Genomic DNA, 27,607 nt, shown 5'->3' on the forward strand with positions numbered 1-27,607 from the left:
ATTTTGCCTTAAAAAGTTCATACCCATGGACTTGACCATCAACGTATGAATATCACTTATGTAGCTAAGGTATTGTGGTTGCATGCCTAGCAGACATCAAGCTGTTCATCGAAAGAAAAAGAAGATGATTTTAGCAAACATTGTAAATGGTTTGACCACTAAAGTACCGGTTAGGTTTTATGAATGACTTAAAAAACGTAGCCGACACAATGTCAAAAGAAAACGACGAAACAATGTCCATTTACAACAAAAGCAACAATACCAAGCCATCAAATGTTTTGGACACAAGAAGTGTGTAAAGGTTTAAATTACAAGCTCTCTTGGTTGGTTGGAAAGTTTCAAAGAAAAAAAACTAAGTGGAAATTTATACTTGATGTTTTAAATTTTCTATGGAGGCGTATTGTATCACACAAATGTACACCCACCACATAGAGAAGAAGGTGGGTGTTGGGTTGAATATCTCTATTACATTCATATACAGTTTGTAAAACAATACTTACTGTTCATCAAAGGTATATTGGACATTAAGAACTTGAAACATTTTCTGATATAAGGTACTAAAGAAGGTATCCATCACATCCAGCAGATCACCACGTCCACGATTATAATAGTTTTCCAACTCACTGAATAAATCCGAAAATACATACGCATTCTGTTGATATATTACACCATAGGTACGTGTAAACATGTTATTGAATTCGGTTTTCGATTCTTGTAAAAGTTTGCGAAAATTTTCTGAAAAGAGAATTAAAAACAAAAAAATTATTAACTTATTCGAATGAAGATATTTGCTCGGTTCAAGAACCGGAAAGAATCTACTATTTTTAAATTTATTTGATATGTTTAAACAGATTTAAAAAAAAATCAACGAAAATTGACTTGTAATAGCTCTGTTCGTTTACGGGCAAGAATCTTCAAGTTTTACCACTTTTTACTCGAAAAGCGTTCCTTTACTTCAGACACAAAACAATTCATATGGGAGCAGTTTACAATTTTTACTATTTTTGCCAGTTTTACCATTTTCAAAAGTAAAGGAACATACCAAAAGTCTATTAAAAAATTTAAATCAAGAATTCACACTCCAAGCTGGATATTATGACGGTTCTGTGACATATCCAAACGGACAAAACTCCCAAATCAATTTCGGGAGTTATGTTCTCCTTTGATGTAAGACATAACGCCCAAAATCTTTGGGACTTATGTCCGATGTTATGTGGCGGACATAACTCGCATAGAGGTTATGCCATTTTTCAAATTAAAAGTTGTGGTATACAGCCGACCTTCGTCCGGGATTTAAGACTTCAACCATTGGACAGATACTAAATCCGGCTAATCGAATCAATCTTCTTTGCCTTGTAATCTTTTTTAACATTGAAGTGAAGTGAACGACCGGCCTTTGGCCGGGATTTGAAATTTTAACCCTTGGACAGATGCAAAGACACAGCTCACCTGGCATAATCATTGAGGCGCCTGGCCTGATAAATTAAGTGTCCGCGCAGCAACCCACCATTTCGCTTTCCATTATTTTAACAACAGCATGTCCGGCGAAATGAGTGGTTATTTTTTTGGTCGCTTTTTGCTTGGATAATTGAGAAGTCAGCGCATGCCACAGCTACTTGCCTCAAGATCAGTAGTAAGAACAAGGTCCTCAAGTCGCAGTACATGGACTGCTGACGAAGAAACCTTATTGACCTCCTACGAAGTAATGGATCGGTAAGTTATGTGGCGTCAGTGTGGTATGCAAATATTAGCACTACGCAGGGTAAGACTATTCAAACCTACCAGAATGCCTCCCTGAGAACTAAAATACAGTGTGCCTCTTCATGATACCAGTGGACCACCCTCATGAGGAGTCGAAGAGCTGACCGGTGCATCAGCATAACAAAATGTTGTCGGTGCAGTTCCTGCTTTGGTGTTATCGCCGTGAGCATACCTGCCACAATCTAGTGGAGAGAACTTCCACACCCACGACAAGAAAGAGCTTCAAGGTCTAGAAAGAGGTGCAAAGGTATAAACGAGAACCTCTAAATCAGACTTGGATAGTGTTCACTCCGTGGACCACCTTCATGAGGAGACAACGATTTTACCGGTGCTTGATCACAACAAGATGTACCTGCTTGCCAGTTATCTAGTGGACATGCTTCCTCACCCAGGTACTTTAAGAGAGATTCTCATGATCTATAGAGAAAGGGCGATGTCCAAAGGTACTAACGAAAACGTCTAGATCAACGAGCCTACCAGATAAGCTTGCATAGCATTCACACTGATGTCGTACTCGGAAACCAGCCTCCATCCATCGCAGCAGCTGTCAAAGCAAACACGAGTGGCCTTAGCCCATTTAAGAAATGGACGATGCAGCCGCTTCAATTCGTATTGGGTCCAGATTGATAGCACGATACCCAACAGATGTCTTGCATGTGAAGTTTTACAGCACGATACGCTGCATTTGTTTAACTGCCCAGCTAAATCCACTCGCATTCTGATTCTTTATGGACGCTGTCAGTCTAGGTTGCAGAATTTTTGAATCTGGACACAAAGCAATCAGAACCAGATAACTGAAAGATATACGGACGAACATAAAAAATTGTGACAGTTTTCGTTAAACCACAGAGATCATCACTTTTTCAAAAACAGCTAAAGATGGCGCCCAACGTTGGGGTTTTCTTGCACTCTATATGAAATTGACATTTGTAATATTATTAAAAAAAGTAAAAAGTATCAGTCGGCTTTGCCGTCAGAGATATACCCCTAGCCAATGTGAATTCATACTTCCATCTGCGGAAAGATCGTCTAACAGGCTACACAACCAAAATTCTTTTTGCATGTATTTAGGGGTTTTTCCAGAATTTTTTGGCCTTTTTGGACATTTGTACTTCCTGACAAATAAGGGGATTAGGGTTAAAGCTCAAAAGTGTTGCCGAGGAGGTTCTTGAAGGAATGTATCGACATAGTCCGTTTTGGAAGTGGACTTTGTTTTGGCAGTCATTTCTTTTCGATATCAATATCGCGCCCACCAGTCATTTTAGGCGGTCACCGTATAACACAAGAGCTTTTCGACCCCAAACTGTATTTAAACAAAAATTCTTAACTTTTATGGGGGAGGTAACCTAAGGAGAAGATCGATATCTAATATTTATAGAAGTTAAACTACATTTGGACAAAATATTGGACCAAATTTGTTGCTTCGTTCAAGAAATATGGCGTGTACCATTTTTATGAATTTTTTTTTTAACTTTTGGGGGAGGTACCCTATGCAGAGTTGCCCAACTTCGAACAGCCATTTTCACAGGTAGTATGGATTTGCCCCTGAAAAACTTGTATCCTCTTAAGGGACACTTGTTACTACAACAATCAAAGAGATTCGAGAGCAGGTCTTAAACTGTACTTTTCCGAAATTTTGTGTGGGAGTTACCCGAAGGAGTGGATCGATATTGCCCATCTTCGAAATTAAATTGAGTTTGGACAAAATATTACGAAGACCAAATTTTGGACCAAATGGGTTGATTAGTTCGAGAGTTATTGTGCGCTCCAGTCACTACGCTTGGTGCCATAGGGGGTTTGTACAGATTCGGCCCATTTTCTCAGGATGTATGGACTTGTCCCTGAAAAAACTTGTACCGTCGTAATGGGACAGTGAATACAAGTTGTTACAACAAAAATCAAAGCGACTCGAGACCAGGTCTTAAACTCAACTTTTTCGAAATTTTGTGTGTAATCGAAGGAGTGAACCAGTAGAGTCCATAATGGAACATCTTCTATTTGTGGTAGAAATTTCACGATGTTAGACTTATGGTGAGCAAAATTTTTCCGAAAATTATTGAATTTTTGTGGGGATGTACCTAAAGTAGTGTCCGATATGGCTCATCTTCGAACTTAAACTATGTGCCGTTCGAGAGACAGACATACATGGCTAAATCGACTCCAAATTGTCTGAAACATTGTCTGAGATACATTTTTGGTCGCATCAAATTATATATACCCTCTTTAACCTAAAGGCTAATGATATAAAAAGGTTAATATCTATAAAGTCCGTACGTTACCATATCCGATTTTTGGAAGGATTGGTAAGCCAATTTCTTCAAAACACAGCCAAAAATGGCGCCCAACGTTGTGCTTTCTTTGCACTTTTGAAAAAATGCAGTTACAGGAGGCTCGGTGATAAAAAGAGATCTCAAATCATTGAGCTAAAGATATATTCATCCCGATTATTTTGATATAGCAGAAGTCTTCCTTGCTGCCTTTTCTGTTACATTCATTCTTTAATAATTATCATTAAAAGCATTTCCGTAGCTGATTAAAAATTAACAACACTCAAGATTAACGCCTCTTGAACGCTACTTGAAAGTAACAACTCCTTTTTGTAATTTAACATTTACAAGAGTCATGAGATAATCGGCATAAATATGGGTTGGTTTGATATAATCACATTTAATAAAAATAAAAATACAAAATTAAACAGAAGCCCGCATGTGCGAGCCAAACACCATGACACTTGAGTCTAACAACAACAACAACAACGAAATAAAAGCCTTGCAGGTTTGTAGCGGCGTAGACGTCTAGTCATATTTCAACTTGAAATCAAATCATCTTTAGGTCTCTTCAAGCAAAAATAAATGTTGCTATTTGTGTGACTGTCTGTCTATCTCCATAGCTTAGCACAGCTACTTGTTTTGTCACAATAATGTATTTAATTCTGGTTTTAAACATACAATTACATGTTGATGTTAAGCGTCAAAGCAGCAGACGTAGAAAAAAATAACCGGGTGCCAAATGACATGTAACATTAAATGACGCCTCTAACCCAGGGCAATTTTTTAATTTTCATTCACAAAAAATATTCAAACGACAAACAACAAACAGAAATATTGAGGTTGCAACCTCTTTCAGGAGGTTCCAAAATGTGGTGCTACTTGAAAATTTGATGGTGTTGTGTTGTATTGTCGTGGAGTTTTCTATAGATGCTGCGCCTGCCTGCCTGCCTACCTACCGCTGTTCAACATCTCAAGTGGGTGTTAAACAATTTTCGGCTATAATTTTGTGTTGCTTTTGTCAGTTGGTGTGTTTTTTGTTCAACTTCAACAATGTTTGGAGTTGGTGGGTTGGTCTGGATTGTACCTTTTCAAGTACTGACTGACTGCTGCTCCACGCTGTTGGAAGTCAAATGTATTCTAATTATAAACAAACGTATGTATTTAGGAAGTGATTTATGCAGTATTGTTGTTGTTTGTGTTTTTGTGGTTTATGTGTTTATATGTTTAACAATTGGAATTTAAAACCAGATTTATTAGAAAAAATATCATTTTGAAACTGGGGTGGAAAATGTCATGTTTTTATGATTTATGCCCATAAATAATTGACAACAAACGAAATGATTGGGGGTTAGATGAAATATTATTGCTTTCCTAATAACACTGTGCAACACTGGAAATGCAAACAACTTCTAATGGGCATTTTCTGAAAGTACATATTGAGACTACAAAAACCTTAATTGGGTTTTGTGTTCTTAGATCGGGTTTAGATTTTATGGCCTCATCAAAACCGACCTAAAATGACCCTTTTTCAAGTGATCGGACCTTTGTCTCCGTAACTAATAAGAATTTTGCTTTGCAGTCTTCAGCAATATTGTAGCCCTAAAGTAGTAGAACTTATGTGTCAAACAAATGAACTAGGAAAAGCTGCATCTAGCGCATCAAACTCGTGTAAATATAGAAAAGTTTACATAATTTCTGAAATTCTGGTCAGTAACAACTAGAATGTTGGGAGTTGAAACAAGTAACCATTCTAAAAATTTTCCAAATAATGTGACCATCAATTCTTCAGAACATTCTGAAACTCTAAAATGGTTATTTCGCGTTGCTTAAGAGGTATTTCATAACATACCTTTTACAAAACTTATTTCAAACAATGTTCACACAGGCTGTTTATTCTCATGTTGGGGATTTCAATGAATTATTGAAATATTTACCAAATTTTTGTTGAAAAATTTGCTACAAACAAGGTGATAGAGGCATTTTACAACAATATAATGTTCTGAAGAGTTGTGTATTACATTCCAGAGAATTCCAGAGAATTTAACATTTTGGGAGATACGCCGCGAAATATACACAAATTATAGAATTTTTAGATATTAAGATATTAGATTATAAAATTTGAGACAGCAAATTCAGTTTTTCGAGTGCACTATTCCTCCAAATATTTTCTTCTAGCTCTTATCTGCAAGTTTGCTGCAGGTGTCAAAACAAGATTCGTATTGGTTTCAGAGTACAGCCCCTATTTGTTTTAAAAATTCGATTTTTAACCATGTTTAGATGAGGCCATAACAACCGAACCCGATCTAAGAAAACAAAACCCAAATATGGGTTTTGCCTATTGGTCTTCTACTTTCATAAAATTCCGGACAGAAGTTGTTTGCACGCGATTGACTCAAAAATGTTGCACAGTGTAAGTAAGGAATGGAGCTAAAAGGGAAGGGGTCGTATAGTACAGTATTTCGAAATGACCCCACGCAGCAGTAGTGACAAATTGTTGACAGTTTTTCATATATTTAATTTATGGATTTTTTAAGTTGTATTAAAATTATTTTATAACAAGAACCACATGTTTGCAAATTTCATAAAATTCGGAGAATATTTTTTCATGCCTCTTTATAGGTTGCAAACATATATATACATATATATTCCCACAAAAATACCCAAAGAGACAAGGGAGACTTCTCCAATATTAATGAGTGCACCCCGATGCATATTAGCAAACCACGTCAACAATTTCTTACGTCCACTGCAAAAGGACGGAGAGAGAGAATAGGTCTAATTGTTATAGAGCTTCAAGCACTATGGGGGAAAATATTGAACGTTCCCCATATTTTGGGAAGAAAAAAAAATATATAACGTTGATTTCTGAAAGAAAGGTTGCTTCTATAGATCCTTTTGGAAAAGAAAGGGTGCATCTATAGACCTTTTCTGAAAGAAAGGGTGCTTCCAGAGACCCTTTCTAAAAGAAAGGGTGCTTCTCTGGACTCTTTCTGAAAGAAAGGGTGATTCTGTAGACCTTTTCTGAAAGAGAGGGTGCTTTCAGGGACCTTTTATGAATGAGAGGGTGTTTCCAGAGACCCTTTCCGAAAGAAAGGGTGCTTCCAGAGACCCTTTCTGAAAGAAAGGGCGCTTCCATAGACCCTTTATGAATGAAATGATGCTTCCAGAGACGCTTTCTGAAATGTTGCTTCCAGAGACCCTTTCTGAAATGTTGCTTCTAGAGGCCTTTCTGAAAGAAAGGTTGCTTCTATAGACCCTTTCTAAAAGAAGTGGTGCTTCTATAGACTCTTTCTGAAAGTAAGGGTGCTTCTATAGACCCCTTCTGAAAGAAAGGGTGCTCCCAGAGATGCTTTCTAAAAGAAAGGGCACTTCCACAGACACTTTCTAAAAGAAAGGGTGCTTCTATAGATCCTTTCTAAAAGAAGAAAGGGTGCTTCTATAGATCCTTTCTAAAAGAAGAAAGGGTGCTTCTATAGATCCTTTCTAAAAGAAAGGGTGCTTCTATAGATCCTTTCTGAAAGAAAGGGTGTTTCTATAGATCCTTTCTGAAAGAAAGGGTGCTTCTATAGATCCTTTCTGAAAGAAAGGGTGCTTCTATAGATCCTTTCTGAAAGAAAGGGTGCTTCCAGAGACCCTGTCTGAAAGAAAGGGTGCTTCCAGAGACCCTGTCTGAAAGAAAGGGTGCTTCCAGAGACCCTGTCTGAAAGAAAGGGTGCTTCCAGAGACCCTGTCTGAAAGAAAGGGTGCTTCCAGAGACCCTGTCTGAAAGAAAGGGTGCTTCGAGAGACCCTGCCTGGAAGAAAGGGTGCTTCGAGAGACCCTGCCTGGAAGAAAGGGTGCTTCTAGAGACCCTGTTTGAAAGAAAGGGTGCTTCCAGAGACCCTGTCTGAAAGAAAGGGTGCTTCCAGAGACACTGTCTGAAAGAAAGGATGCTTCCAGAGACTGTGTCTGAAAGAAAGGGTGCTTCCAGAGACCCTGACTGAAAGAAAGGGTGCTTCCAGAGACCCTGACTGAAAGAAAGGGTGCTTCCAGAGGCCCTGTCTGAAAGAAAGGGTGCTTCCAGACACCCTGTCTGAAAGAAAGGGTGCTTTTATAGCCTTTTCTGAAAGAAAGGATGCTTCTATAGACCATTTCTGAATGAAACGGTGCTTCCAGAGACCCTCTCCGAAAGAAAGTGTGCTTCCAGAGACCCTCTCTGAAAGAAAGGGTGCTTCCAGAGACATTCTCTGAAAGAAAGGGTGTTTCCAAAGACCCATTCTGAAAGAAAGGACGCTTCCAGAGACCCTTCTATAGATCCTTTATGAAAGAAAGTGTGCTTCCAGGTACCCTTTCAGAAAGAAAAGGTGCTTCTATAGACTCTTTCTTAAGGAAAGGGTGCTTCTATAGACCTTTTCTGAAAGAAATGGTGCTTCTATAGACTCTTTCTGAAAGTAAGGGTGCTTCTATAGATCCTTTATGAAAGAAAGTGTGCTTCCAGGTACCCTTTCAGAAAGAAAAGGTGCTTCTATAGACTCTTTCTGAAAGAAATGGTGCTCCTGTAGACCTTTTCTGAAAGAGAGGGTGCTTCCAGAGACTCTTTCTGAAAGAAAGGGTGCTTCCAGAGACCCTTTCTAAAAGTAAGGGTGATTCTATAGGCCATTCTGAATGAAAGGGGGCTTCTATAGACCCTTTTATGAATGAAAGGTGGCTTCTATAGACTAGGCCTGTGCACACCAATGCATACATTTTTATACCCTCCACCATAGGATGGGGGTATATTAAGTTTGTCACTACGTTTGTAACTACTCGAAATAATCATTGTAGACCCCACAAAGTATATATATTCTTGATCATCCACGCTTTCGTATAGCCCCCATACAAAATGACGCGTGACGCGTCCTCGTTTTAAGGAATTTTTAAGATATTTTACCCATTTTACCACCGAATTGGTTGTAATTTGGTACTTTGTGTCTCCAGAGGCCAAAAAATATTCCTACCAAAGTTGGGTTATATAGGTCCACGTTTTGGTATAGCCCCCATATAAGGCCCCATATAAAGTGCGCGTCATTTTAATAAATTTTGAATGTATTAGACCCATTTGACCACAGAATTGGTTGTAATTTGGTATTTTGTGTCTTCAGAGGCCAAAAAATATTCCTACCAAAGTTGGGTTATATAGGTCCACGTTTTGGTATAGCCCCCATATAAAGCCCCATATAAAGTACGCGTCATTTTAATATATTTTGAATGTATTAGACCCATTTGACCAAAGAATCGGTTGTAACTTTGTATTTTGTGTTTCCAGAGGCTAAGAAACATTTCTACCATAAAATGTTTATATAGGTCCACGTGTTGATATAGCCCCCATAATACAATATCTCCCGATTTTCGATATTTTGAACGTTTTAGCCTCATTATCACATCGATATAGCTGGAATTTGGTATTTAGTCTTCTTTAGGCGTATAAAACTTTCCCCCAGAAATTTGTAGGTATAGGTCCACGCCATCATATAGCCCCCATAGAACCGTACCTTCCGAATTTCGGTATTTTGAAGGTTGTGGCCACATTAATCCACCGAAATGGCTGAAATTTGTGGTGGAGGGTATAAAAAGTTCGGCCCGACCGAACTTAACGCTTTTCTTACTTGTTTGTAGTTGTGTTTGTTTGAAAACACAATTTTTTTTGTAGTTGTGTTTATTTTAATAAACAAATTTTTTTGTAACTTCCCAACATGCCATTTTTCAAAACAAAAAGAAATGTTCTCTTGTCTAATTGTGTGAGTGAGCAAATTGACACACATCGACAGCACGTGGGATCCCAATTGAACACTGCTACTATAGACCCTTTCTATGGGGCTTCCATAGGCCCTTTCTGAAAGAAAGCGGTCTTCTATAGATACAGGGATATGAGGTTATAAAAAAGCCATCACCCTAATAGGGACCTACCGCAACATTGATGAAACTTCATTCAAAGACGTTTATATTATATATAAGTATATTATAATGAAAACGTTTCCAATATTGAGAGTAATGGAGTACTTACCATTAAATTTTTGCGCTTTATCACTCAACGTTTTTGACAACTTTAGAATTTGCTCTTTGGAATGTTTCTCCAATTGTAGACGTGACTGCATAGCCATTTTCGTTTCCATGCTGTGAGTGCAACAAGTGCCCACAGATGGTGATTCACAATAGCGTAAACCCATTTCTGAAATAAAGGAAAAGGAAAACATAAATTTAATAATGAAATAACAATTTTTATCAAGAAGTATCACACAAACTAAACTCTCAAAAAATTAACAATCAAACAAATAAATTATCACATTTAAAAAGTTTGCTAATTGAATATTTCTACTATTGACAGTTTGCCTTAACTAAATATATAGTCCGCTATGGGAGAGATTTGTTTGTGTAGATTTCAAAACACCTTACAAAATTTTCAGAATTCTCAATAATGATTGTGATGCTGACGGGTAGTGAAGTGTGCTGAACTAAATCAATATTTGTTAAACAAAATAACAAAGTGTGAGAGCAGCAGCAGCAAGTGCTTGAAACTATTTTAGAACTGCATTCTTTGTGGGAATTTCCAGGAACAGTCTATGGCATCACCATCATCATCGGCGGTACTAGAACATTTCTACCAAGTAGTTGAGAAACCAGAAGCACTTAACAAGAATCTCAAAGATTTCTGATGAAAAACAAATAAAGCATCACAGCAGCAACAACAACAGAAAAAAAAACAAGAACACCACCATCCATAGCACCACCATAAACCAACCAAATAACTATAACAAGGGATATTGAAGGAATTAGATGTAAAATAAAGGAAATGCATTCGAGCGTGTGCTGGCGGTATTAGTCGATTTTGCACTTTTGAATTTTATAGATGGAGGAATGGTATTGCAAACAAATAAAAGTTGTTAAAGAGATGGCATTTATTAGAGTAAAGAGAACTTAAAATTTAAGAAAAGCTAAGGTGGGACGGTAATAATTTGTTATCAGGTCATTAATGGCCTCTAAAACTATTCACCTTCAATTTGAATTTTTCACAAACATCCCCAAAAGGGCAATGGAGACTTCTCTCATATCAATGAGTGCACCACGTTTCACGTTAGTTCAATGATATGGGTCCTACTTTTTTTAGCCGAGTCCGAAAAGCGTTTCTTACCATAGCACTTATGGAGAAGGCTGGAATACTCAGGAAATGTCGCCTACATTGAGGGGTAAATTTTGTCATTGCTGAAAATGTGATGTTGCCTGGCCTGGGAATCGAATCTGTGCATATAGTGTGCTTACTATTGCACCACGGTGGTGCCCATTGTTGTTGTTGTAACAAGGTACATATGTTTGTCCGTATACCTTTCACATATCAGATTCTAGGTCTAGTTTGTACCTTTGGATCGCTCTCTTTACCATGAAGATCTTTTCTGTCATGTCTGGATGGAGGACGCCTGTGGCAGGGTTGCTCATGGCAATAACACCCACGCATCGTCAGCATCTTGTTGTGCTGATGTAGCGGCAAAATCTTCACCTCCTTATGAATGTAATCCATGAGGAGTCACCCTACCCTGTTGCAGTCTTTAGATTGACATTCTAGCAGATTTGAATATACTTCCACTGCATAGCGCTAAAATTTGAATTCCACAATGGCGCCACATAGATTACCTTAGACTGGCCTATTGCTTTATTAACTAGGTTTCCTTGTCAGTACCCCAAATGCTGCCGGCCAGCAACTTGAAGACCTTGTTTCTACTTCAGATCCTGTCACAAATAGCTATGTTATGAGCTGAAGACTTAAACATGCTATCGAACGCCACTCCCATTAACTTGGGACAGTTAGACGTCGGAATCAGGATACCATCGACCAATATGTTCAGATGGAATCTCATTTCGTCCATTCAGCTAAGGTCGTCAAATAATCCGCATACATTATGATTTCTAAGACGTCTGTGGTTTATGGAAATTCAGATAGATAGAGGTTGAATACTTTCGGAGATATCCCTGTTTTACTCTATGGGTTTTATACTTCCTATTTCTGAATTCCACAAATTACACGCATCCACTTCTATTGATTATCAAAACATGGCTGCAGTAAAGTCTTCTCTATGTTCTACAACAGGTTGGCATGGTTGACGGACGGCCTTCGGACGATCAAGAGCCACCATGATTGTTAGATAGCAACTGGGCAACTGGGAAAAAGCGTCTCATCGTGGGGAGTTGTAGTGCCTCTAGAATCTTCGCTGCTGGTGACAGGAGCGAAATCGGTCTGTACGATTCGTTTTGATGGCATTCGTGCTTTAGCTTCAACAGTAGGGCCACCCTGCCAACTATTCAGGCCTTTGGTACTAAATGGGTGGCAAACGATAAATTGAGGACACTTGTAAAATACTCAACTTTGGGTTCATCCAGTTGCTTAAGCATTACCATTGAGCATCAATGTGGGCCCAACACTTTGGTTGATTTCGCGTTTCGGATGACATCAGCAACATGGCCCATCGTAAATTGTGGTGGTACTTCCTTGGTTCAGAAGGCTCTTATACGGCGTATCACACTCCTCTTCGTCCTAGTCTCTTCGCCTCTGCTGGGAAATTCTGTTCTAATCCGGTATTTGACCAGCAGGTATGTAGCGAGAGGCTGTAGCTGTGACGATGTCGCAGAAAATTCTCTTCACTACCCGAATATCTGAGCGACTGTGTATCTCTCTGAGGCGATGATTAGTAAATTCTCTGAACAATTGCTAATCAGGTTCAGAAAAGAAAGGCGGTCAGAGGTAATGAAGTCGGGTAGTTTGTTAACCAAGACGATGATAGAAAGTGGCCTCTTTTTCTGCTTATGCTCTCTTACAAGTCTGTTGACTTCAATAACTTACTAACTCTTGGGTTTTCAGGGTTCGTGCGACGAAGCTCATTACGCTCATTTGTCCCGTTCCCTCCGCTAGGAAATTTGGTCTAATTGCGGGAATTCGACCATCAGGTAAATTCTATGAACACTTGCATACCAACATTTCCATCGTTCAGAAAAGTATGGCGACTGTCAAGGCTTATGAAGTTGGGTAACCTGTTGACAGAAACGATTGTAGCAGGTGGTCGGAGCCAATTCCCCTAGAGTCAAACTCAAGCGATATAGCTTTTTATTGGACAGACTGTTGTATAAGGAAGGCAAGTCATCCTCCTCGGCTTCTTGCGCGATGCTTAGCTTTGCAAGCTAAATGTGACGCGGTGTACTTCCTGGATCACGGCGACCATGATATTTCTTCGACTCATAAAGTCTAAAATGTTGCTGACTTGTTGCTTAGGCCGTTGAAATTCAATTGCAGGGGCGAATTGACCTGAATTAACCTACCATCAATCCCATCCCGGATTTAACATGTTTCCTCCTTCCTTTAGTCTTTAAGTACATAGAATTTAATTTTCACTAAATTTTCATAAAGCTACCTTTCATGCAATGTCATTTTTCCTGTCTACATCATCATTTAAGTGACGAAGAGTACGACGACGGATGACAAAATAACAACTACAAATACATTTATTTAAGCATTTAACACATTCGCACCATTAAGGTATGTAATGGAATCAAATCGACAACAACAACAACAACAACAACGCCAAAACCACTACTTATTTTATACTAAGCTTTGAGGATTGTGTGTAGGACAAACTTAAAAGCAATAATGCAGAAAAATCTATTACTCTATTGGATGTTGAAGCTATCAGGAGATGCAAACATAACCCTACATTGTGGAATGTTTTGAGTGGGCCAGCAACAGCACAGATGTATAGCAAACGAAGAGGATTTTGACTGGTTTTAAGAGCAATATTAGAATTGTAATTGTGTTGGTGGATATTACGTTTGAGTACTTGCTACCACACAATATCATTGAATGAATACCTTTAGTAAGGTGCGTATTCCATACTGCCTCTTATCATTCATGTATCACAATTCTAAAACAAAATATACATACATACAATTGCCAGTCGATCATGAGTAAAGTGGATTTAAATATTTACTTGTTTAGCAGCTCTAATCAAGTTTTAGTTGACAAGCCAAATACAAAGCTATTAATGTCACAAACACAGCATCACCATCATCTTCATCAATGGATTGGTAGATGTCATAGGCATCCACCTCTATTGAACCAATATAATAGTTGCCATAGTCAACGACGGTAATCATCATCACCTACCTACCTATCCAAGGAATGTCATTGGTTGCACTGGCAGATGCAACAACTTACAAACATGGTCCACCACAGCGATTCATCCATAGATAGATGGCCTTCAACACAACAGTAGATATGATTTTTTTCATGCCACCAGTCAGTCTATGGATGGATAGAAAATATTTGTTTTTCTCTCTTCTGTAAATGGTTTATTTCCTTTGTGCCGAGGCAAATGCTTATAGATTTGTGTTGTAATGAAGATTTTTGTCTCGCCAAAGGCGAAATCAATGAAATTCACAAAACCCGGTGATAAATGTTCAGGTACAACTGAGTGAAGTAAAGGAGACAGAGAGATGGGGCGGGGAATGGGGGCAAATATACCATTATAATTTCAAAGAAATAGACTCTTTGTCAATGTATTTAACGCGTAGTTACATTGGTTTCATTTCCGGTTATGGGAATTGCAGATATTTTCTTTTATGTCGATTGTATGTAAAAGGAAGTCAACAAAGACTCCTATTCTAATGAACTAGAATTACAAAAGAAGAGATTGAAATGATTTCTTGGGAAAACTTTCTGTTATGGGGGGACATAGATTTTAAATAATTGTACAAAAAGCGTATAACTTCTAATTGTAATTGTGTGAAAAATACTACAAGTCAGCAATTAATAGAAATTACAAGTTCGGGTGAGTTGTCATCAATGAAAAATGCGTTATATACCCTTTCTGGTGCCTTGAATATCTCACTGCTCATCGTGAGCTATGTTATTTCACCCTACGCAATGAGCAGAGGGGTGCAGCGCTGGCCGAGAATATTGATAGCTCCACATTTTTCTCGGTAAACGTAGATGCTACTGCGAGGATAAGAGAAGATTACCGCACCCAGAGAAAAAATGACACCATTCCATATCGTTTGTGGTCGAAATGAGCACGCCGTTTCAACTTGATAACGAGATGGTGTCGATGCTTTCGAGAATTGACAACGTACCGTGGTCAAAGTGAGAACGTCTGTGGTCGAAATATTAAAAATTTAGCACGCATGTGCTCATATTGACACCATACGGTGTTGATTTTTAATCAACTTGTTTCCTCTGTGCACATCTCGCCAGACTGCACCCTGATCCTTTGTCCTGGCAATCCGTCATCTCCTTTGCTGATACCACTTTCTATCACCGCCTCCGTTTAATGACCACACGACTTCATAACATCTGACCGCCGTACTTTTCTGAACCATGGAAAAGCTGATTGACAAGGGTTCAGATAATTTACCAATCACCGCTTCAGAGAGCTGCCAATTCCCTCAGATCTTCGGATAGCTGAGATAATATTCCGCGACATCACCACAGCTGCAGCCGCTTACTACATACCCGAAATTAGACAAAATTTCGCAGCAGAGGCGAGAGAAGGGACTAGCAAATGGGCGTGATGAGCTTCATCGTACGAGGACCTAAGAGTTAGGAAACTTACTCCTGATGTCAAGCATAATCGGGAAAAATAGCTAGACCACCTGAAGCAATACAACATTGGTACCGAAGAATTAAATAAATTGTGGGAAAAAGTTAAATAACTTTAGAATCCAGGAAAGAAAAATGATAGAACGGCTGTTACTTTCAATGGCGTGACAGGTCCGAATAGATGCTATTTTAAACAGCAGAGCATCCCGAGATTGATAGGGCGAATAGTAGTATGCCACAACCTCTCAGCCGAGGTGGTACAAACACAATTTATGATGAGCGATGTTGCACATGTCATTCAAAACACGAAATCATCCATAGTGTTGGGCCCACACGAAATCTCAATCGAAATGGTTAAGTAACTGGATGAACCCTGGTTGAGTATTTGACAATTTATCGTTAGCCAACCATATATCAGTAGTGCGATTCTCTAACTCATTTCATGAGTTACCGACAAAAACCGGTAAAATTAAAATGCTAATAAATTCGGTAATTAACGCTATTTTTCGGTAAGTTTGCGATCAAAAGAAAGTTGTCGTAAAGTTCCAACGATAGCAACTGTGTTGTCAGCTTTTGTACTTCTCATTCATAATTTTGCATTTTATTTTTATCGACATTTGTCGGTAACTCAAAAGATGAGTTAGAGAATCGCACTACAGAAGCCTTGACAGACAAATTTGCCAGCAGAGACGATATCCCTCCTTTCGCCAGTAGCGAAGACTCTAGAGGTCCTACTCCTCCCAATAATGGATTCCGGAAAATACACGCCATATCCACATATATAAGTCGAGAACTGAACCAGAACAGAGCGTGCAACCGAATGATGGCTATTGACCTGTCGAAGACCTTTGATACCGTCAACCATACCAAGCTGTTCAAGGGCATAGAGAAGTTTTCCCTCCTGTCGTGTATGAAATGTTCGATAACACTGTGCAACAAAATGGAGGTGAAAGTCTGGGGCACGAAAAATTCCTCTTGGGGAAGAAATTCCTTGGTGAGTATATTAAGAACCCTGAAGGACAGATCCGCCGTGAGTCGAACTTTCGCGTTATGGGGTGATGAAGTTTTTGCTAGGGATCCTTACTTACTTACTTAGCTGGCCTTTTACAGAACATTTGTTCCACAAGCCGAACTAAAAAAAAATTACCAATCCTCTCTGTTTGCTGCCGTATTTTCCCAATCTGGGATATGTAGCTTTCTGATATCTCGTTTGACTTGTTCGATCCAACGAAGCTTTGGCCTTCCAGATCTGCAAGAACCTCCATGCGGCCCGTATTTATACGCCTTTTTAGCGGGTTTATCATCACTCATTCTTAAAACATGGCCTAGCCATCGCAATCGTTGTATCTCGATTCGTTCAACTACATTGATGTCATTGTATAGTTGATACAGCTAGTTGTTCATACGACGTCGATATTCGCCGTCAACACAGATTGGCCCGTAGATCTTTCGAAGAATTCTTATCTCGAACACACCAAGCACTGCCTTATCTGCTTGAGCAAGTACCCATGCTTCGGAACCATAAATTAGCACGGGTAGTATCAGTGTTTTGTAAAGTGTTACTTTTGTTTGACGAGAGGTGGCTTTATTCCTAAACTGCTTACTCAGCCCAAAGTAGCATCTGTTAGCCAACACTATTCTTCTTCGTATTTCACAACTGATGTTATTTGTTGTGTTTATGGCGGTGCCGAGGTGGACGAAGACCTTTACTACCTCAAAATTGTAGGTACCAACATTCACAGATGGTGCGGGGTTAGTGGACATATTACGCATCGATACCATCAACTTGGTTTTTTCGCCGTTTACTGCCAGACCAACTTTAGCAGATTCTCTTTCGACTTTTGCAAAGGTGTCAGTTACTTCCATGTTACCCATGATGTCAATGTCGTCGGCATAAGCCAGTAACATATGGCTGTTCGTGTATATCGTTCCATTTCTTTTGACCTTCGCGTCTCGTATGACCTTTTCCAGCAGGATGTTGAATAGATCACACGACAGGCCGTCTCCTTGTCTGAAACCTCTTTTGGTAATAAACTCTTCGGAGAGGTTCTTTCCTATTTTAACTGAGGATCTCGTCTCAGTTAACGTCATTCTACAAAGCCGAATGAGCTTTGCAGGAATACCAAAATCAGACATGGCTTGGAACACCTTTGAACGTATAGGGCTGTCGAATGCTGCTTTATAATCGACGAAAAGATGGAAGGTGTCGATATGCATTTCTTGGGTCTTTTCCAGGATTTGTCTCAAGGTAATTATCTGGTCAATGGTGGATTTACCAGGTCTAAAGCCGCACTGATAGGGTCCAATAATTTAATTGACCATAGGCTTTAGTCTCTCACACAATATGCCAGATACTATCTTATATGCAATCGGGAGCAGACTTATGCCCCTGTAATTGGAGCACACAGTCCACACTGGTCCCAACCTGCGACAAAAATCGAAAAATCGATATCAGCAAATCTCTGCGACAATTCAGCAAATTATCTCTAAACATATTATATTTTAATATTCCAGCACTGTTTTTGTAATTTATAACGGTATTTAACAAGACAAAACAGAAGAAGTTGACATTTACATATGTTCTCTTAAAAACTTTAGAAACATCAGTAAGGTTGTGACATCTTACAATGCAAGTAACTCAAAATTGAAAGGATGAAATTATTTTTTTCGAAATGGAAGTTTGAGTACACGGTTTTCTAATTACTTTTGCATAAAATTTTGTACACATTATTCGCATAAAACGTGCTTGAAATCGCATTTTTATAATACTTTTTTGTGGATTTTTGTTTCCAAGTCCTAAAAATTGAAGTTGAGTTTTACTAACTTCGCCATCCTTCGCCACTCTCCAAATTTTTTGAAGAATGTTCGAAATAGTGTCAAGTTTACAAAAAATTTGGTTCCAGCTGCATATATTTGCGCTTTCGTGCGTGACATTAAAAATACTGACGATGCCTCTGGTCGTTTCAGTGAATATGCCGTATTACTGTATGCTCAGTTTCTTCTTTGTTTTGTGTTTTAATTGTTTGTTTTGAGTTTTTTCTTTAATAATTTAGACATTTTTGTTTTGGGATCTACTTATGAGTGTATTTTTTACATTTGTATATTTTTGATATATGTATGATGCTACATATAAAATGAAAAACAAGTAAAAATGTAAAGTTAGGTCGCACCGAACTTTATTATATCCCCTACCATGAAATATTCTGACCTCAAATGGAATAATTTGTTTCTTTTCCTGTCCACGATACCAGTCGGAGACGTTTTTTGACCACTAAGAGCTCCAAATAGCAAATTAAAACCAATTTGAACCGAAAATGTAGATAAAAACTTCAAAATAACTGAAATAGGGAGGTACCCTAATATGAGGGCTATACCGAAACCTGGACCTAAGACCACAATTTTTGGCGCAGAAGGTTTTTGGTAATTGAGAACTCCAAATTGCAAATTACAACCAATTCGGACCGAAAATGTTGATAAAATCTTCAAAATACCTGAAATCGGGAGGTACCGTAATATGAGGGCTATACCGAAACCTGTACCTAAGCGCACAATTTTTGGCGCAGAAGGGTTTTAATGATTGCGAACCCCAAATACCAAAGTACAGCCAATTAGGGCTGAAAATGTAGATAAAAGCTTCAAAATACATGAAATCGGGTGGTATCGCTACATGGGGGCTATAGGAAAAACTGGACCCATATTGATGATTTTTTGGCTAAAGTATTTTTTACTTATTTTTAGCATATACTGAAAAAATCAGATTGATCCGACGATTATAAATATTTTTGTCGCACCTTCCCATACAAGTGGGACCACTGTGCAGTCTTATCACCCTTCTTGTGGACTGGACATAGGATGCTCACGTTCCAATCGTCGGGTACGCGTTCTTCCTGTCAGATGGTGCTAACTAGCTGATGCATACACCTTATCAGCGTGTCGCCTCCGGTTTTTTACAGCTCGGCTGGTAGGCCATCTGCTCCTGCCGCCTTATTATTCTTCAGCTGGTTTATTGCTGTCCTTACCTCATCCTAGCTGGGCGGTATACATTCAATACCATCTTCTGAGATTGGATCTGTGGTATCTTCGCCATCTTCACTGCTATCGGATTCCAACAGTTTGGAAAAATTTTCTTTCCATATCCTAAGCACACTATCTGTATCAGTTACCAAATTACCTTGTTGGTCTTTACAGGAGAATATGCCTGTACCAAAGCCTTCAGTTTGATGCTTCTCTCTTCGGTAGAATTTTCGGACTTCGTTCTGTCTCCTGTACATCTCTATTTGTTCACACTCCCTCTTTTCCATCTCTCTCTTTTTCCTGCGGAAAAGACGTTTCTCCTCTCTCCTTTTCTCCCGATACCTTTCTCGTGCGCTACGCGTTGCTACTGATTGTAAAGTAGCCCTATATGCCGCATTTTTTTCTTCGGTAGCAGCACGGCACTGCTGGTCATACCATGGATTCTTTGGTGGAGGTCTCTGGTATCCAAGTACTGATTTTAGTACTAACCCGACGTCCAAACCCAAGTGAACGCGCGGCACATGTTAGCTCACTACCTTTAACGGGTGTTAAAGGCAGCTCCCCAGGTGACACCACGGGGAGGTCAGTGTCCACTTGAGATGAGAGAGGGACCAAGATAAATCCTGGACTTTACCATGTTAAAGCCGGTCAGGACCGTTCCTTGGTATCTTTCATCCCATACGTCACCCACTAAGACAAAAACTATGGTTGGATGGACAATATTATATCGAATCTGACAATATCTTTACAATACACATTTTGCTCTTCAAATATCGTCAGACCAAGCATATTTTTTCCCAGAGTATGGTGATTTGACCTGAATTTAATAAAAAAAAATTAAAAATGTTTGTTTACACAGGTCGCACAACCTTTATCTAGATCTCGATTTGTATGATGCCCAGTGTCCATTATCTTTTTGGAATTTCCAATATTAGTTTGTAAACATATAAGATTTACACCATTTTTACATTCATAAAGCTTCCTAAGTTACTGAAAATCCTCCTATCCAAAGCATCTCTTTTGAATGTTAAACCATTTACAAATAAACACAAATTACAAAAAGCTTAAAAGCAAATGTTACAACATTACCATTTGTCCACTAGTTTTGCCACATTCTAACCTTGTATTATTTATGTTTGTATGTGTTTTTACTAAATTATATCCATGAGTATGTGTTAGTTGGTCGTACAAAAGGTTAAATGTAATTATGTTTGTTTTTTACGACATGAACACAATAACAATTACCAACAATTGGGTGCTGGACAACAAATAACTGCCTCCTAACTCATAAATTAACCACACATGTGTTTGGGGGTACCACCCAAATGTTGGACATGTTGTCAAGTTGTGGGACATTTTTTCATACTAAACGCCCCTTTTTTATATTCATGCAATGGTATTTTATTCATTTTTCTAGTTTTCATGAAGTTCATGCCAAAAGTGTTAAATTTATAATGTTTATATACGTACCACATAATTAAAGTTTTTCTACATACGAAGTGTGTCGTCGCCTAACTTTGTGGTACCATTTTTGTTGTTCATAACTTCTGTCTCTTCATCATTAAAATATGTATGTACATATCTTGAAGAGCTCAGTTATGAGAAAAGGGAAATTTGTGTAATTTATTTTAATGATATTTTAAAATTTTAACATTTGTAAGGGAACCCAGCAAAATGTTCGATGCCAAAGATGACATTCAATCATGGGTGCAAGTGATCTAGCATGTCATCTTTTTAGCATCTTCATCGATGAATTTTATATGAGCGTGGACCCCAAAAGATGACGTTCTTTTCTGGATCCTAAGCATGTCATTTCCACCAATGCTTTGGCATGTCATTTCCACCAATGATTTGACATGTCATTTTCACCAATGCTTTGACACGTCATTTTCACCCATGCTTTGACATGTCATTTTAACCAATGCTTTGGATTGTCATTTTCACCAACCCCTTGGCATGAAATTTTCATGTATTGTTTGGAAAATGGAAATGCTGTATTGAAATATGGTTTTCATGAAAAACAAAACTCTTTATTAATTCAAACGAATTCATGAAATAACTACAATTAATTTATCAGTTTAGTTTTTCAAAAGTTTACATCCAAAATTGCAATGTAATCACCACCGCTGCAACGCAAAAGATTACTTCCTCCGTTCTCCGCAACTGATATTCTTTCATCTTACAAAAGGTTTTTTCAATTATCTTCCCATCACCAGTTCAGATTTCGACATGGACTCCAAATGCACTCCTTTAAGTATTTTTATTTCGTAAATTACTTTTATTTTATAATTTTGTTATTTTATAACAACATTTTGGTAATTTATACTCTTTTGTTTAGTGACGGAAATATGTAGGGATCTACAACCCGGCTTGCTTTAGGGATCTCTAAGAACAAAATGTAACGAACGGGGAGGAGAGACTTTTTATGGAAAATACCATTTATGCTTAATTAATTTATTTTTAATTGTTTCTTTCCAAAAGTAGTTTCTTCTTTATTTTCAGATTCTTGTTCCTTTTCGTTTCGGACTTTTTTTTCAAATTTCAAGAAGCGAGATTTGATTGATTTCATTCTATGTCAGATTTAGAACAGACAAGGGAACTTTTAAAATAGCAATGTGTGCAGTCCGATTCTATTTTTAGCTCGATGGTTGGGACTTCATATAATACCAATTGTTTAGAAGTTTTAGTTGTTTGATATGCAGGAAATGTAAGACAACATCACGACGACAGTTCTAACAACTTTGGTCTGTACCAGAAACTGCAAGAATCTACTTATTTTTACTACGATAACAATTTTTCGTTTATGTTATCGGAAAAAATAGTAAAAATTAGTAGATTTTTGCTGTACTGGAACATACCAAAATGAAAATAAACAGGTGTGTAAATAAAAACACAAACATCATCTCTATTGGATCGATGGAATGGGTACAAATGCTGATGAAAAGATCGGATCTTTCACGACTTCCTTTGCAGTGGTTCAAATCCTAATGAAAAGATCGGATCTTTCACGGCTTCCTTCCTGAATGCAAAAGATGACATGAAATCACGTCATCGCAAAGAACACCTTCCGTCAAATTTTGCTGGGGAAATGTTCAGTCATTATGGTTGGAAGAACTAATGAATATAGGATGTTTGGAAAATGAAGTGAAAACTTCTTAGATGATGATTTCTTCTTTAGTGGAATCTAAAGAAGACTTTAATTCTTTTGCCTGAAATGACTTCAGCAATATGGTTGTATTTTTTTTAGAAAAAATTACTACAATAGAATAGTGGAGTGAATAAAAGTAAGTTTTTACTTTAAAATGTCGAATTTAAGTCCATATTTACATTAGGCAATTTTCCTTGCGGCAATTGTCAATTTGATGGTGAGAGAGATGGGTGAGGCATATGGTGAACCTTTGCCTCTCAACACACTCTCTCACCTACAAACTGACAATTGCCGCAAGGAAAATTGCCTAATGTAAATATGGAATATAGTATTTGAAATCATACGACCGTATTATGTAATTTCTTCAGCATCCGGCAAAAAGGGGCACACGTGCCCTTGATGAGAATAACAACAGAACAACCACCATTCAGTCTTCGTTCAGAAGTCAATGAAGAAGGTTTTGCTGTCGCTTGTTTCAATGGTTTTTAATTTTAGCAATGCATTAACGCACACGCTGTTTGTGGAGAAAGCTAGAGAGAGAGAGTCGTATGCGTGAGACCGCAAACAATGCGTTTGTATTAGTGCCGATACCTGAATTTCTTATTGGTTGTATTTTTTAAAATTTTTTATTTAGAAATTTTCAACCCGCGGTACATCCTAATATGAAGAGTTTTTGCTCATCATATGTTACATACGCATCTACGCAATGAAAGAAAAATATTAATATTTTCCTTTTACATGTGTGTAAATGTGTGTGCAAGTATGGTGTCTCCAAACATATTTGTGGCAAGTAATCACTTTTGAGATGTGTTAATATTCCTCAGAGGAATAATTTATAAATATAAATGTTTTCTCTTCTTCTTATATTCATTCAGATAGACTGTAAGTAAACTTGCTCGATTTCATTATCGCTAATTTAGGCAGCAAACATTGTTCCATGGGGAAAACAATTATGTTTTTTGGAACAAAATTTATTTGAGAAATATTCAAATAATTGTTTAAAGTTTTAAAGACTGTTGTGTGTTTTTTTATGGGAAAAGTTTTGAAAAAGAATTTTGTGATATTTGATATACAAAATATTCTGTAATTTTTGGTAAATGGTGTTTGAATTTTTCCCATTTAAAAAAATGATATGCATGCAGAAAAATTATGTGAAATTCAGTATTCAAAAGTGATACATATGGACAAGGGTGACGAATTTTCGTCTTTTGTTTTCCAATTATTTTCCTGTGGCAGAAGGTCTCCAGAATCTATTAGATGTGTTAAATCTGTGGGGATCAATTGTGATGATTATTGCCGATACAACAAGCGTGAATACCAGTTAAATAACATATGTTGAATGCAGCAAATATTCGAGAAGAAAGGAAACCAAGTTTATGCTGGATCGCGTTGTCATGGAAGATGAACTCCATGGGTCGAGTAAATCATCAAACATCGAGTACAGAATTTTATGGGCAATTATGGTCTGCTTCCTAGAACTCCAAGAATTAATGAACTTACTTTTGAACTCAGCAGGTTAGTAGCGAGTACCCAGCAAAATGTTTGCCTCCAAAGATGCAGTTAAATTATATGTACAAGTAATCTGGAAGTACATCCAATTATGCATTTTCACTCATGACTACAAGAGCGTGACTACTGAAAGATGCACTCCGTAGCACTGCATTTTAACTGACCCTTGGCACTGCATTTTAACTGCAAATGGATGTGATTCTTTGGATTGCATCCAAAAGCGGTTAAAATGTGAGGAATGGAGTGCCTTTTTCATGACTCCGTTTGAACTGCATCAAAACATGCCGTGATAGAAGTAGTCTACATTGCACTGCTTCCAATTTATTTTGCTGGGTATAAACGGCTACACTACCTAAAGCAATGCAACATTGATCTTTCACAGCCGAGGAGGCCGACCACAAATTACGTTGATAGAAGTTGCAGATGTCATCCAAAACGCGAAATCATCCGAAGCTTTGGGTTTACACGGAATCTTAATGGTATTGCTTAAGCAACTGGATGAAACCGGAGTTGAGTATATGACAAGTGTCCTCAATTTGTCGTTAGCCACCCATAGTCATTGTATCAGAAGCCTGGAAAGTTAGCAGGGTGGACGCCAGACATGCGAATTTTACAGGCTAATTTCTCTCATGTCGCTAGGGATGAGTAACATTTTCCCAGCTGCCTAATGTCAGCATGGATTCTGGTGAATTTTGACCTATCGAAGGCTTTTGATACCGTCAACCATGCCAATTGAAATTGTGAAACTGAGATTAAGGAAAAAGTCGGCTGCAGAGAAGTGTATGAAGTGTATGAAATAGTGATCCTAAATATTCGGATATTTTGGGTAACATATCCAAGGAAGTAAAGGTTTTTTCATATATACAAATTATAATGTTGTTGTCATGATCACAACGGCTACCCGCTGTTTCGAAACGATCCGGGAAGTGGCCTTTCACCTGATTAAAGCTCTAAAATGTCAGAAGCATGAACAAATTTTCTGGTTTTAATCAGATCCATTCACAAGAACTTCGATGAAATTTTCAAAACAAAACTGCACTGCAGCGTACATTTTGAACTTTTGTGAGGTACCCGTAGGTGTATAGACCTTACTTTAACTTGAAATAAAGTGTCTGCCAAATCGGATACTCAATTCGTAAATTAGCTAGCTCATCAGTGATTTTAGTTGGTGCCGGCAAATTTTATTGTACTATTATATCTGAGGGTATTGACTAGCCCTCGAAAAAAATTATATCATCCTAATAGCGGCTGCGAGGGCAACCTTTTGCCCATCAGTTAGATCTAAGTTAGGACAAAATATTACGAGTGGCAAAGTTTGGATCAAAACGGCTGATCCTTCTGAGAGTTATGTTGTGCCACACAGACAGACGGACATTGGAAAGGACGAATCTCAGTAAGAGGTTGTCCTTCTTGCGGCTGGTGTTGTATAAGTCTTGTTGCTGATTGGAGAATCACCTTTTGCAGAGGGTCTTAAGTATTTGAGAGATTTTGGTAATTTAGAGTTATAGATAGTTCGGGTTTCTGGCATGAGAACAAACGCAAGAAGAGCTAGAATTGTGTAAGAGATCCCGCGTGCATTGTAGATATTTAGGATCTGCTTAACCTTTACAAAAAGTATCTCACTCCAGTCAGTGAAGTGAAGGAAGAAGAACATCTGACATACTGACGGACGGGGCTAAATCTACTCAAAATTGTCTGAAACGGAACATTTCTGGTCGTATCAATGTGTATATACCCTCGTTAGCCGAAGACTTAAGGTATACAAATTTGTTAGCCTCCTTGTTCCCCTGTCCTAAAATTCCTATTTAAATATGTAACACCATTTAAAGCCGCATCCCCTGTCAGCTGGATATTGTTGGCCATATTATGAAACAAGAAACATGGGGGTGGGAGTAGTTAAATATTTAAAAAATAAACTTTTCCTACATTTATGGAACAACATGTTCTATAAATAAGGTCATAACCGAACAGATGAGATTTATAAATAATGTCAAGGAAAAAGCACACTCTCAAGCCAAAGCATATGCACACACACGCAAACAAAGGGGAGTGGGGGGTAAATCGATTTATAGATTAGTAGGTGAAAATCATAAACATATTTCATGTCCATTCAAGCGTATATGTTGATATTGCGTGTGTAGTTCCTTGGTGGACAAAACAACCCTTGACTAACATTTTCCTAGTTTCTTTGGCCCGGGAAACAAAAGGTTTGCACCATAACTAACAAAAAAACCACTCACAAAATTCATTAAGCTAGATGGATATGACCAAAAAAAGCAACGCACACACACATACACCATACATGCTTTCTCAACATGGCCACAATAACGATGATGATGAAGACGATATCCTTTATGCCTTCCTTGTTGGCTATTTCCTGGTGAAAGTGCGTGTTTTAGACCTAGAAACAACAGCACACTCAACAAACATAACAAACCGGATTCAAGTTCATCTCATACACCACCACCACCAATACCGCCAGCCAACCTTATTGTCCCGTCTGGGCATATTACATGCAAGAAACCATAATGAATGTCGTCGTCGACATCTAACAAAGGTTAATGCAAAAAATTGTTCACTTAAAACAGCGCCATTGGCATTGTCGTGCATTATTTCATCGACATTACCACCACCCCTCCTCCCCTTTGGTGTTTGTGTCGTTCGTTTACTCTCGACACAACGCATGTCTAGGACGACTAGACTACTACTATACTACGTTGGCTATGTTAAATTAAGGAAACCGGATAGGAGGAATAACAGTGAAAAGGCATTTAAAATGATTTACGGTTCGCACACACAAACACACACCCAGCCAGACACACTTTTCCTTACACGGAGAAATCAGTTTTGGCAAACCCTTGTATGTTGAACGACGGGGAAAAAATTAAACAAAATCTCCAACCGTGCTAGATAAAGTCAGTCAGAGTCCTTCAAAAGAGAAGTAAAGAATTACAACACCCCACAGCACACGGAAGCGCTGTAGGTCTGTACCACTGTTGTTGTTTTACAAAAACAAAAATCCTGTGAAAAATTACAATTTATTTCCGTCAATGGTGGCAAACACTTACTTGCCGTCGTCGAAAATTTTTGTTGTTTTTTTTTTCATAGGGAAGTATGCAATAAAACATTATTTTAAGCTCAAGGAAAAATCAAAGAGATTATACCCCACTAATAATGGGAAACCTCCTTTTATAACACTGTGCAACATTTTTAAGGTGATCTTGTGCAAACAATTCGAACTGAGGATTTTTTGAAAGTACAGACCCAAACGACAAGAAACCTAAGTTGGGTTTTGTTGTGTCAGATCCAGCT

General features: G+C 38.1%; 1 protein-coding gene across 5 annotated transcripts in view; it reads right to left on the reverse strand.

Moving 5' to 3' along the window:
• The window catches only part of dlp (glypican dally-like), a 229,421-nt gene that overhangs the window by 16,591 nt on the left and 185,223 nt on the right, over nucleotides 1–27,607 (reverse strand). For all 5 annotated transcript variants that reach the window (XM_073987943.1, XM_073987944.1, XM_073987945.1 and 2 more), the window contains 2 exons: nucleotides 10,054–10,218; nucleotides 501–735 (listed from right to left, as the gene is read on the reverse strand). In XM_073987943.1, the coding sequence (XP_073844044.1) occupies nucleotides 501–735; nucleotides 10,054–10,218 (400 nt within the window). The remainder of the gene's footprint in view (nucleotides 1–500; nucleotides 736–10,053; nucleotides 10,219–27,607) is intronic.

Source organism: Musca autumnalis, unplaced genomic scaffold (assembly GCF_047663935.1).
Source record: "Musca autumnalis isolate F117 unplaced genomic scaffold, ASM4766393v1 scaffold_4, whole genome shotgun sequence".
NCBI lineage: Eukaryota > Metazoa > Arthropoda > Insecta > Diptera > Muscidae > Musca > Musca autumnalis.